This window comes from Leguminivora glycinivorella, chromosome 12, assembly GCF_023078275.1.
Source record: "Leguminivora glycinivorella isolate SPB_JAAS2020 chromosome 12, LegGlyc_1.1, whole genome shotgun sequence".
Classification (NCBI taxonomy): Eukaryota; Metazoa; Arthropoda; class Insecta; order Lepidoptera; family Tortricidae; genus Leguminivora; species Leguminivora glycinivorella.
The window spans coordinates 55,481-68,968 of NC_062982.1; the positions used below are offsets into that span (position 1 = coordinate 55,481).

The window sequence follows — 13,488 nt, forward strand, 5'->3', positions numbered from 1 at the left end:
ACATACACTGTCGATCGGTCGTTTCGATAAATCGGTTGCGACGGATCGTACAGATATATCGTACCGTGAATGGGGGGCTTTAATCAAATGTCAAAATTGTCAAATATAAAGTCGCTGTCACCAAGCTGTCACTTCACTTCAGTTGTCACTCTTGTCAGTTTGGTTTGGTTGTGTTGTGTTGTGTTGTCAGTTTCAGTTGTGTATTGTGAATGCGCGTCGGGTGTGTCGGTCACCTCGCTTATCTGCGTGTCTGTTTAAATACTTGTTATCAGTTGGTAGTTAATTGTTACTTAAATTATATACTCTGCGATTTTTGGCCAGTGAATTATTGTACTGCGCTAGGTAAGCCGCAAGTTTATCTAAACGCCAAAACATGACGACGCGTCTCGTATGTGCCAGTAACAAACTATTTATTTTATAGGTATGAAATTAAATTGGTGCATTTTCAATTATTCGTGGGCTTAAATTTTAATACTAATAATATTATATTATCTTTAGTTTTTGTGGACTGCAGCGGTTACCTATGTGTTTTGAATGTTTTGATGCGTATTTTCCTTGTTTGTTTGGCACACGCCGCCGCTCAGCGCTTGTGCGAGGCGAGAGAAAGGCAGGCAGGTACAAGTTCCGATATTTGGGATTTCCCAGAATCAGCAACATCGCTCGGTGTTTCCCGAAGTGCAAAATTACATTCTCGTCTATTTTCCTAACTGTTTATGTTTTCGGATTACAATATTACAATCATTTATTCTGTTTTGTTATGCTTCCGATCGGGAACCGAGTTAAAAATCACGTTGCTGATTGATCCATCCTGTCATGCTGGAGGGATCCAAATTTGCTAAATTCAAGTAAATTTACAGATGGTAATTTTGAATGAGGAAAACTCATTAGGTAGAAAAACCGTAAAATTAAAATAATTAGTGGTGTTGACAAAGATGTATTACTTTCTATTTGTGTTTGCAGTAAGGACTGTAAGGAGTTCAAATCTTTAGGTATCTGTTGGTTTCTACTGCAACTATGATTCTGATTATTTCTGATTGGAACCGTCAAATAAATATTAAAAGTGATTTGTTTTAGTATTTCAGAGTAAGTAGTGGGACAAGATGGCTAAAGCAACAGGCAAAGAGCACCCGGAGGAGGACCTGTTCTTTCCGCCGGGTGCCCCGCCGCCCTACATCACCTCGCAGGGCGCGCCGGGCTCCAGCACCAACCACTCGGTGAGTATTACTTCACCACTCGCAACACAGCCACTACTTATTCAACTACCACCCTGTGGACACTACTGCATAAGGCACTGCCAATTTATGTAATTAGATGTTATGTTTTATCAATTTGGTAGAAGTCAAACTTTTCCTGTGAGCTATAGGGTTCATTATACTGAGGTGATTTCAAGTCTGAAAATGAGAGGTTTTAGTGTGAAAGACTGCTAACAATCTGCCGTTAGAATCGTAATAAACGGCCAAACCGCATACTTTAGTGATTATTAGATCAGGTTGTTATCAGACCATTCAGCAGGGTTAGCACATGATTGCCGCGAGAGTATGTCGCCGCGAGATAGACTACCCGTCCTTATGTCATTAATACAGTTAGAAGAAGACGTGTCGTCTATCTCGCGGCGACATACTCTCACGGCCATTATGTGCTAGGCCCACTGATCTTATACGTTCTTAGTATGTGACTCGAGTTTAATCAGGGTTCGAAAATATCCGATATTTATAATAAATATCAAAATATTGGATATTTATGATATATATATCGGATATATATCAACTTTGATATATATCCATTTTGTATGGAAGACAAAGAAGACATTATTATTTTGTTGCACTATTTATGAATACAACTTTAGATAAGGAAAATTCTACTAAAAACAACTTTTAGTAAAAAATCAGTAACAAACACAAAAAAAACTACGTTTTTAACAATGTTACATTTTTATAAACCATTTTTGTATTGCAATATTTATAAACAAATGATAAATATCGGATATTTATAACCATTGATATATATCCTCGAACCCTGAGTTTAATCACACAAAAATGAACAAGTCATGCAGAATATGTGAACTAGTGTCAAGTGTATCAGATTTAGAATTATATTTAAAACATCCTGCCCCACGCTATTACGGAATATTGGTTAAAACATGGTCTTTATGCCACTGGAAGAAGGTGTACAGTTGAATAAAGTTAGATAAGCACATGTGTCAAATGCATTGAGTGGATGTAGGCACTAGGCACCAGGGCTAGTGCTCGGCGTTCCGAGAACTGCGCGATAAGAGCGCCGAGTGTCGAGTGTCGAGTCGAGAGAGCACTTAGACAGGCAATTCCCCTTCACATAGCTGGTGCTTACGGGTAGCCATGGCGCCGTCGCCAATATTATAAAATTAACAATTATAACGAAATAATTTGTAAAATTAACAATTATAACGAAAACTGTGTCGATCAATCAATCAATGTCCAATGGCAGATGGCGGGCGCCGGCGCCACTGGCCCCCGGCATTTTTAGTCATTTAGTCATTTATTTAATATTGCATTGTCATGTACATAATAAGGTGTTAGTTTACATTTGATTCCAGTTCATGACACCCTGTAAGGGCACACAATATATAACTTAATTTAGGTTATACATTACATCAATGATTAATTTAGGAATTTTAACAGTATGTTGTTTTAGAAAATCGCTGTATTAATTAATTGGTCAAGTTATTAATATAGATATTAATTTAATTTAATAAATGTCATTTTATAATAGTATGATTGTAGAAATATAAAAGATTATGAGTTAAAAGTCCTAAACCAATTCGATGTCACATTAAACTAGTGTATTATCTTTAAGGAATGATTCGACTGTGTAATAGCATTTTTCTAATAGTAGGCATTTCAGTTTAGAGTTGAACAATTTATCAGTGGGTTCGAATTTAATAGTATTGGGGAGTTTGTTAAAGATTTGAATACATTTATAGTGTGGTCCTTTTTTATACATAGCTAAGTTGGATTTAGGTATTAACAGCTTATTCCTATATTGACTTCTGGTTTTACAAGTATCTTCTTTTAATGGAAATAATTCTGTATGTTGCCTTACAAATTGTGCAGCCTCCATTATATATATTGAGGCTAGCGTCAACAGTTCCTGCTGTATAAAATGCGGTTGGCAACTGTTAGGGACGCGTATGTTCGCCAGGATTCGAATGCACTTTTTTTGTAGGATAAATATTTCTTCGGCGTTTGTGCTATCTCCCCAGAGAAGTACGCCATATCGGAGAGCAGAATAGATATAAGCAAAATACACGGATAAAGCCGACTCAAGATCAGTGTTCGCTTTTAATATACCAAGGGCGTAGATAAACTTGACTATTCTTGTTTTAAGACTTTCGATGTGAGCCTTCCAGTTTAACCCTGAGTCTATTGTTATTCCCAATAACTTAAAATCATTTACTTCTTCTATAATATTTTTACTTATTTCAAGCTTTAGTTCCAAGGATTTTTTCTGCGTAGGTTTAAATTGGATAATTTTTGTTTTCTGTAGGTTTATATCTAAATTATGCTCGGCAAGCCAATTTTTAACAGTGTTTAAAAGATTCAAGAGTTTCTGATTTGCTTCGGTACTGTCTGTGGCACTAAACAGCAAAGAGACGTCGTCTGCGAACATAACACATTTTGTATTTACATCTATGATTTTTGGCAAATCGTTGATATACACCAAAAATAGGGTACAAGCTAAGATACTACCTTGAGGTAAGGAGCAAGTTGTTTGGCGCAGTTCAGAGTTTACGCTGATCATCTCTCGGTTCTGGTGGTCGTAATAATCTATTTGGACGTATTGTTTCCGATTTTGTAAGTATGACTGGAACCATTTGTGGGCCATGCCGCGTACTCCTACGCCGTATAGTTTAGTCAATAGGATCTCGTGTGATACTTTGTCGTATGCCTTGGTCATATCTAAGAGAAGGCCTATGCTATATTGTTTTATGTTTAAGTATTCCAGGATATGTGTTATATAATGGTAAACAGCTAGGGTTGTTGAATGGCGTTTTCGAAATCCGTGTTGATTAGGGTCTAAAATATTATATTTTTCGAGAAAGCTATACAAACGATTTGCCATAGATTTTTCAAAGATTTTTGACACGGATGGTAGAAGGGCAATCGGTCGATATTGGTTTGGGCTATGTGCAGTACCGCCTGGTTTTAAAATTGGTTTAATTTTAGATGTTTTTAATAGTTCTGGGAAAGTACCTTCGTCAAAAGACTGGTTTATTAATAGAGTTAGTGGGGTCGCTAGTTCAACATCACATTTCTTAATTAAAGCAGCTGGAAGCTCGTCAAAGCCATAGCTTTTTTTATTTTTTAATTGACGTATCAGTTTCCGTATTTCGTCCTCTTTGACTGGAGTAATATAAATGGAATTCGTAGTAGGATAGATAACAGGTCGACCGACTCGTGGTGTTATCTCTCCCGCGGGCGCGCGTGCGCAGGGCGGTGGTGGCGGGGAGCTCGGCGCGGGAGCCGATGATTCGCCTACCGATGCGAAATACTCATTAAACATGTTTGTTATTCGCGCGGGCGATTCTAAAATATTATCTCCTATTTTTAAAGTTATATTTTTACGGATAATTTTTTTATTTCTCCGGGTTATGTTATTAATTAGTGTCCACATTGTTTTTACTTTATTATTTGATCTCTTAATTTGATTAATGTGATTGATTTTCTTCGATTTTTGTATGCATTTCTTGAGGATTTTCTCGTATTTTTTATAGTGGTCGTGTATGATTATGCTATTTGTGGTATTGACGAAGCTTTTTAGCTGTCTTTTATGGCGGCAAGCGAGTTTTATACCTTTTGTTAGCCATGTTTTATTATGGGTGGGAGATACTAATTTAATACGTCTCTTTGGTAAATATGTATTTAAAATATTTTGTAATGTGTCATGAAATGCTTGGAAATTTTGATTTAAGTTGTTTTTTGTTAATAGTATGTCATTCCAATTTATTTCAGCGAGTTTTTGTTTGAATAGTACCATGTTTTTTTCACTAAATATTCTACTGTGTGCGTACCACTGCTTTTGAGTATTGTGTGTATCTTGTCTTTGGAGTGTCATTAAAACGCTTTTGTGGTCCGATATGCCGTTATCTTCTACCTCAACCTTACAATTGGTTTGATTAGTAAATATTAAATCAATACATGTAGATGAGCTATTTTTCACCCTTGTGGGTTGTTTTACAATTTGTTGAAAATTATAGCATAACATGGTTTCTATTAATCTGGTTTTTGTAGGTGAATTACCCAACAAATTTATATTAATCATTATTTTTAAAATCGGGACTTAATCGCGTATAACTACATATTAAATTTATATTAAAGTCGCCAACTATAAAGATGTGTCTATTTTTCTCTAGGTTTTGTATCTTACAAAGTAATATATTCAAACAATTAAAAAAGGTTTCAATTTCTCGATCTGGTCTGTAAATGTTAACTATAAGTATATTTTCCTTGGGTATTTCTATGGCACAACACTCAAAAATGCACTCTTTCGATAATTTAGCTAAGTCTTTTCTTTCAGTAAATTCGATGTTTTGTTGCAACAGAATTGCCACACCTCCTCCTTGATGTTGACTCCTATTATATGAAGCTGCGAAATCGTAGTTGTTAATGGTAACTAATTCCTTTTGGTTTTCAGATATCCAGGTTTCAGTTACACATGCTAACGAAATATTTTTGTCTAGCAGAAGGGTCTCCATGATGTCGGTTTTATTTTTTAGGCTTTGGGCATTTTGAACTAAGATAGTAAATTCATTCAGTGATTCATTCACGAAAGGAATTATTTTTGTTGTTGGTGCCGTCTGATTGTGTACTTATGTGTGAGTATTCGTCCGTCGTATTGGGGCGGGCCGGAGTTGATTGTTGTTGTTTGCATGTAGGCATGATTTGCGCGTCTTGTTTTGTGTCTAGTTGCTGTGCTTGCATTTCTTGTGACCTATTTTTGTCATGGACGTATTCTATACCATTTATAAAGAGCCTGTTGTTCCTGATGATAGCATATTTTCCCTCATGACGTGCTTTTTTCATATTTTCTCTAAGTAGCGTTCTTTCTTCTAATGCTTTCTTATCTAAGAGAGGTGAAATTGCGTAGCCTGTGTTTTTAAAATAGTGTGCGTTTTGAAGTGCGTAGTTAGTCATACGTCTACTTAAGAGATCTAATCGTACAGGGCGACGACGGTGCCCTCTTTTGCCTATTCGGGTGGCCTGTTCTATAAATCCGTTAATATTTATATTCATAATATCTGAAAACATGTTATCAACACGATGACATAAATCTGATTCCGTTTCCAATTCGTACTCGTCCAAGCCATACACAATTATTGTTTTGTTTTGTTCGATATTTTTAGTGGAGTTTGTTTCCGTCCCTATTTGATATTTTAGCTGTTGTAGTTCCGTTTTTAATTTTTGGGTTTCGTTCTCTAATTGTTCGATTTTTGTCTTAGTTTTCAGTAATTCATTCTTTTGAATTTCGTGTTGCGTTGATAATGTGCTGATTTCTTTAGTTATATCTTGTTTTATTTGGTGTATACTTGTATTTATTTCTTTTAGTATAGTAGTTCTCATCTCAGCTAACATGATTGTTTTATATCGATCCAATTTTTTATCCAATAGGGCGCTAAGTTGGTCTAGTGTGAGCGGCTGGTCGTTTATTGTTGAGGGTGCGATGTTTGTAGATAAGTTGTGTGATGTGATGCTTGTTTCGGTGTTATTATATGTTTGGGTGTGAGTGTCTTCCTCTAAGTTTAGCAGATCGTCGACTGACATGGTGGTGTCGTCGAGGCCGGGGGCCGACGCTGGTGCTGGGGGTAAGTATCGATTTCGTACTGGGGTGTTATCATCTCTTTTCCTACGTGTGACGTTATTGCAATTTTGGCAGGTCCAATATAATTTTAGATCCTTCCCGTGTTCCCTATAATAGGCTGAAGTCATGCTAGTACACGAGTAGTGATACGCTGCGTGGCAGGTGACGCATTTCAATAGCTCTAAGCGGACATTTATGTCTAAATTGCATCCTAAGCACTTCATCTTAAATGTTTTATTGTGTTTCTGTTCTTAATATCTAGGTATACTTGCTGTGAAGTCGGTTTGTTATTGCGTTGGGTAGGCGCACGGAGAAAAAAGTCTCGTCCATGATACCTGAATAGTGTAATCTGAACGAGAAAATCTAGTAAATTCTGGGACAATTGTTCACATAGTATAAATAACTAAACTAGTCTGTTTAAATGCGTTGAGCTTAGTGAACTAGTTATCTTGTAATTGCTACACATTAAAATAGCGTGTATTACTAGAATATTTAGTAATCATAACACGTGGACCGTACAAATAAATAATATTTTCTTGCAGAGCTTAATAAATGAAATGTGACCTTGACAATACATTCACATCACATTTCACCTACTCAAAGGTTAGCTGGAAGAAATCCCTTAAAGGGATAAGTTCGCCTTTGTACTGTCTATCCTGTGTCATATTTGTGTTTTGTGTTTTGTACAATAAAGAGTTTATACATACATACATACATACAATATATTCTTGTAAAGGTAATATATACATTACGTATCATAAAATAAAAATATTGTAAGGGTCACACAGTCAAATTGTGTGTATTACTAGATTATTCAGTATTTATAACAAATGGAGTGTCTAAATAAACAAAATAATGTAAACTCCACAAGAAATTCTTGTAAAGGTTATAAAACTTTAGTTAGGCCAATAATAGGTATCGTTAAGAATACAAGTCATCTGATATATATTACATTCTCTTCATTTATGTAAACTTCATTAAATGGTTGATAGAACAAGAAAGTTAGTTACAGCAACTGCATTTATGGTACTCTCTAATAAATATACAATTGCCTTAACGTGTTATATTGTTATCGGTACCTATGAATTTGTCTGTGCACTGTATAGACAACTAACATTTCTTGTAAATGTAAAAAAAGGTTTGTTGTCTTTACAAGGTGGTTCAGTAGGATTAAAGGCCGAGCCACGCCAGATACGTGTACGTAGACGTGTGCGTGGCGTGCGCGCTGTAAAGTACGAATCTTCAAAAGAGATGATACACCGCTAGACACACACGGGAAACACGTCACACAAGCGGTGTAATCTCTAATGAGGATTCGTCATTTACACCGCGTACGCTACGCGCACGTCTACGTACACGTATCTGGCGTGGCTCAGCCTTTAATCCTACTGTACCACCTTGTATAGACAACAAACCTTTTCTTACATTTACAAGAAATGTTAGTTGTCTATACAGTGCACAGACAAATTCATAGGTACCTACCGATAAAAATGCAGGTTGCTAGGACCAGTTCCAAGAGACAGAAGCCTAGAGTTGAAACTGGGATCCGGAAACCTGGGTCACCCAGCATATGGAATGGATGCTATGAGCGGTGAAAATTGGTGAATCTGAAAGTAAATAAAATAATTATATAATTTGTTAAAAAATATATTTCAACGATCCTTAGTGCAAGACTTTGTTCATATATTCGTCAGTGTTAATAGAACCGTCCTTCATTTCGTCCAAAATTTATATTTTGCAGAATTTTTCCACTTTTGTTCCATAGTATGGCATGGGTCACAGGAAACTTGCAACCATTGTAAATCATCTGAAAAAGACATTAAAATTTCTATGAATAAATTTTACATTAAGTAATATTCTACGTCCACTTCAGATATATATAAAGACTGTCCACGATAAAAAGTGGTCATATATAACATGGTAAATCTTGAGAATAATGAGAATTTATAAGCAGCATGTTTGTCAAATAATTTGTAGATATTAAACTACATTATAAAAATACAAACAAATTATAAACTTTAGGTGGCCTATGAATTTTAGCAGTATGTATCTCATGATAACAATATTTTTTTGTACAGTGTCTTCTTGCAGTCTTTAAGTACAACAGTTTTAATGACAAAAATATTTTTTTAATGTTTAATTATAATAGCCAAAATATACCCTATTACATACTGATTTTACGATAGTAATAATTTTTCTGATTGTAATCAGATTAAGAAAGTACTGAGATTTTCTAACTTTGCTGAATTCGAATTTTTGACACTTTTTGGCTCTCCATACAAAAACAACTGTCAGTGCTTGGAGTAGAAAGTCTTTCTGACTACCAAAAGTCGAAATGAGTTTCAAAAAGTATTTTTTTGTCTGCTAAGATGTCATTCTAATGTGTGTAAAACAGCTTATAAAAATATAAGTATTTATAAAATTGTGCCAGGAAGCGTGTGAAGTTTGTTAAAAAACACTGTACAAGAAATGAAATGCTTGATGGTATACATTCGGCGAAACCTCAGACACACTAAAGCATTATAAGGAATAGCTTTAATTATTATATAGTTTTATGTATACAGATTTATCAAAATATAATATTGCTTCAAAATGTGCATTCAGGAAGAAAGATTTATCATGTTATGTATGACCACTTTTTATCGTGGACAGTCCTTATTGGTTCAGTATTTAGATTTTGCCCACGTAATGTCGTATGAATTTGTATGCAATGTAAAATGAATACAACATTAAATGCCTTTTTACTCACCATTCTAATTATCTACTAAGTTCTACATGATGTACGGTATGTGACTCACCTGCTTTTGCCAACTCTGCCATCTCCCATCCTTGCAAGAGTTTTTGCACCTCTTCATCCATTTCCTAAAATGGAAACTACCAAACGAATGGATAATACGTAGTGAGTACGTTAAACGATAAATAATATAACCTATTGCGATCCGCGTCCACGCGTGATCTCTCATGACACGTAAATGGCCGCCGACCACGCCGCAAAACATTGCGTTTCGTTACACAAGCAAAACATTTATTTATGCGGACAATATTTTTGTTATAACAATTATTTTTCGGTGTATATTACGAGAATATCATTGTTATTTTTTACAAGAGGCGCAAAGTAAAATCAACTATACTGCTATAGCATTCACTAAGATATACAATGGTACTTAAACATGGCGTTTCGTTACAAAAACGAAACACATATTTATACTAACTAAATACTTTTTCAACAGAACTATTTGTTCACCAGTATACATTACGAGAATATTATTGTCATTATTTACAAGAGCTGCAAAGTAATACCAACTTATAAAACAGTCATATCAACTATACTGCGATGGCATTCGCTACGATACAAATAATAGAGTTGACAGCGATGCGTACATATTTATACAAACTTAATATTTTTAAATATAACTCTTCGTTGAGTTTACATTACAAGAATATTCTTTTTATTTCTTTACGAGAACTACAAAGTAATGGCAACGTATAAAAAAGTTACAGGAAGTATACTGTGATAGTAACCGCTAAGATTAAGATTGTAAAGATAATTTTTATTTTTTTGGCATTACAAGAAGCTTCTTGTTAATAGAATTATCGTAAACTTTATTCTATTAGTTGTAAATAAAACTAGAGTTCTCGTATATGTAATTCAAACAGAACTGTTTAGTGCATATTAATGTTTGCTTAGTTCTATTGAATTCAAAATATAGTAAACGTAACAATACAGTTGTTTTTATTACGAGATTGTAGTATCAGTTACGATAAATCTATTTTACTAAACGTTCTGGTAGTATTGTTAAAATATTTTTTTTCCGTGCGCCGCTGTTAGCGCGTGCGAGCGGTGAGTCCTATATGCGAGTCCACGCGCGCGACAGAGATGCCGTCATTGACAAATGACTCAACTTAAATCACATACGTATCACTGTCTTTCCACTTCAAACATCACTTTAATTATATAAATATCGTCACTATCGATTCACATGCACCTTCAACTAAATAATATGCCAACTTCCGGACTCCCGGGGGCTTATTTTAACTATTTCGATTTAATCTATGCGGAGCTATTATTTTCGCGTGGTGTCAGCTCGAATTCCAACTACCCTCTTTGGAGACCCAATACTCCCAGAAACGCACTAAAAGCGAGTAGCGGTTTCCGGATCCGAACTATCCGTTCGACCATTTCCCATCAGGCAGAGCGATATAATGACATCCATCGTTTTGTCGCAAGGTCAAATGCAAGGTAACACTATTTAAAATCGAAAATAAACAACGATGTTGAATGTGCAGGACACGGTGATCTCATTCCCGGAGGTGGTGGTGAGCGGCCCCCCCCCACCCGGCGGCGACGCGGCGGCGGCGGCGGCGGGCTTCCACTTCTCCGACAAGATGATCCGCCAGGGCTTCATCCGCAAGGTACGCTCCTCGCGAGACACTCGCTGCGTGCGGCGTGTCTCCCCTCGTGACTATAATGTTGTTTACCTCGTGCGCAGGTGTACTGCATCATCATGGCGCAGCTGGCGCTGACGGCGGGCGTGGTGGCCTGGTTCATGTTCGACGAGCGCGTGATGCGCGCCGTGGCGCTCTGCCCGGCCGTCTTCTTGTGAGTGCACCTCTTACTGCGCTTTCTACACTATACATTTCCTTCATAATTCATTCGACAGTCGCGGCGCTGCACACGGCTCGCGTCCGAGTGGGATGGCCAGTCGAGTGCTGTCAATTTGAATTTTGACTTTTAATTGATTGTCAACATCATGGCCCTTTAATAGTTATTTGTTATACAAGGGGGGCAAAGTTGTATTTTAACGCCGAGTGTGGAATTGAAAAAAGAGCAAGTGAAAGGATTCTATAGTTGAACCACGAGCGAAGCGAGTGGTTCTAGAATAGAATCCTGAACTTGCGAGTTTTTTAACACACGAGAAGTAAAATACATTTGCACCCGAGTGTAACACAAAACTTTTCCCCTCACTATAGCGAGGAAATACAACGCAAAAAAATGCGTTTATCACTGCTTCCAGTAGTTCCACAGGTGGTAAATCATCTTAATTACTAGATTCACCTACTTTTATCAATTTTAAAGCAGTGAATTTGACTTTATTCAAGGTCAAATTACTTCACCCACTAGTGGATAAAATGCGTTTTTACCCGCTGGTATTAAAGGACAAAACACGTGTTTCCGAGCTAGTGAGGGGAAAAATAATATCGTATAATTATGTAGTATTGTGTCATATCATATGGATTGTTTTGCATAACAGCGGGGTGGCGCTGAGCACGTACCTGACGACGGCGCTGTGCATCATGTGCTGCGAGGGCCCGCGGCGGCGCGTGCCCTACAACTACGTGTTCCTGCTGCTGCTCACGCTCGCGCTGTCCGCCATCGTGGGCGCCGCGTGCGCGCTGTACCACGTGCGCGAGGTGAGCTCCCGTCCCGTCCCGTCTACACAACACAACACAACTACACTACAACTACGTGTTCCTGCTGCTGCTCACGCTCGCGCTGTCCGCCATCGTGGGCGCCGCGTGCGCGCTGTACCACGTGCGCGAGGTGAGCTCCCGTCCCGTCCCGTCTACACAACACAACACAACTACACTACAACTACGTGTTCCTGCTGCTGCTCACGCTCGCGCTGTCCGCCATCGTGGGCGCCGCGTGCGCGCTGTACCACGTGCGCGAGGTGAGCTCCCGTCCCGTCCCGTCTACACAACACAACACAACTACACTACAACTACGTGTTCCTGCTGCTGCTCACGCTCGCGCTGTCCGCCATCGTGGGCGCCGCGTGCGCGCTGTACCACGTGCGCGAGGTGAGCTCCCCTCCCGTCCCGTCTACACAACACAACACAACTACACTACAACTACGTGTTCCTGCTGCTGCTCACGCTCGCGCTCTCCGCCATCGTGGGCGCCGCGTGCGCGCTGTACCACGTGCGCGAGGTGAGCTCCCCTCCCGTCCCGTCTACACAACACAACACAACTACAACTACGTGTTCCTGCTGCTGCTCACGCTCGCGCTGTCCGCCATCGTGGGCGCCGCGTGCGCGCTGTACCACGTGCGCGAGGTGAGCTCCCGTCCCGTCCCGTCTACACAACACAACACAACTAAAACTACGTGTTCCTGCTGCTGCTCACGCTCGCGCTCTCCGCCATCGTGGGCGCCGCGTGCGCGCTGTACCACGTGCGCGAGGTGAGTTCTCCTTCCGTCCCGTCTACACAACACAACTACAACTACGTGTTCCTGCTGCTGCTCACGCTCGCGCTCTCCGCCATCGTGGGCGCCGCGTGCGCGCTGTACCGCGTGCGCGCTGTACCACGTGCGCGCTGTACCACGTGCGCGAGGTGAGCTCCCCTCCCGTCCCGTCTACACAACACAACACAACTACACTACAACTACGTGTTCCTGCTGCTGCTCACGCTCGCGCTGTCCGCCATCGTGGGCGCCGCGTGCGCGCTGTACCACGTGCGCGAGGTGAGCTCCCCTTCCGTCCCGTCTACACAACACAACTACACTACAACTACGTGTTCCTGCTGCTGCTCACGCTCGCGCTCTCCGCCATCGTGGGCGCCGCGTGCGCGCTGTACCACGTGCGCGAGGTGAGCTCCCGTCCCGTCCCGTCTACACAACACAACACAACTAAAACTACGTGTTCCTGCTGCTG

General features: G+C 39.2%; 1 protein-coding gene across 4 annotated transcripts; it reads left to right on the forward strand.

Annotated features, from left to right (window-relative positions):
• The first annotated feature begins 154 nt into the window (after positions 1–154).
• Positions 155–12,949, forward strand: LOC125231655 (protein lifeguard 3-like). Of its 4 annotated transcripts, XM_048137150.1 has the most exons (6): positions 155–342; positions 961–989; positions 1,075–1,214; positions 11,122–11,247; positions 11,325–11,434; positions 12,087–12,949. In XM_048137150.1, exons 3-6 carry the CDS (start codon positions 1,101–1,103, stop codon positions 12,508–12,510), a joined length of 774 nt encoding a protein of 257 aa, XP_047993107.1. In that variant the 5' UTR covers positions 155–342; positions 961–989; positions 1,075–1,100; the 3' UTR covers positions 12,511–12,949. The 4 variants fall into 4 exon arrangements, with proteins under 4 accessions (XP_047993107.1, XP_047993108.1, XP_047993106.1 ...); XM_048137151.1 differs by lacking the exon at positions 961–989 and having other exon boundaries at positions 155–275; XM_048137149.1 differs by lacking the exon at positions 961–989 and having other exon boundaries at positions 155–421; positions 12,087–12,947.
• Positions 12,950–13,488: the final 539 nt, after the last annotated feature.

Excerpts from the sequence above, each read along its gene's own strand:
- LOC125231655 (XM_048137150.1), top strand. The coding sequence starts at position 1,101 with ATGGCTAAAGCAACAGGCAAAGAGCACCCGGAGGAGGACCTGTTCTTT. Across the intron at positions 1,215-11,121 it reads GCTCCAGCACCAACCACTCG|GACACGGTGATCTCATTCCC; the intron begins GTGAGTATTACT and ends TTGAATGTGCAG. Across the intron at positions 11,435-12,086 it reads CTCTGCCCGGCCGTCTTCTT|CGGGGTGGCGCTGAGCACGT; the intron begins GTGAGTGCACCT and ends TTTGCATAACAG.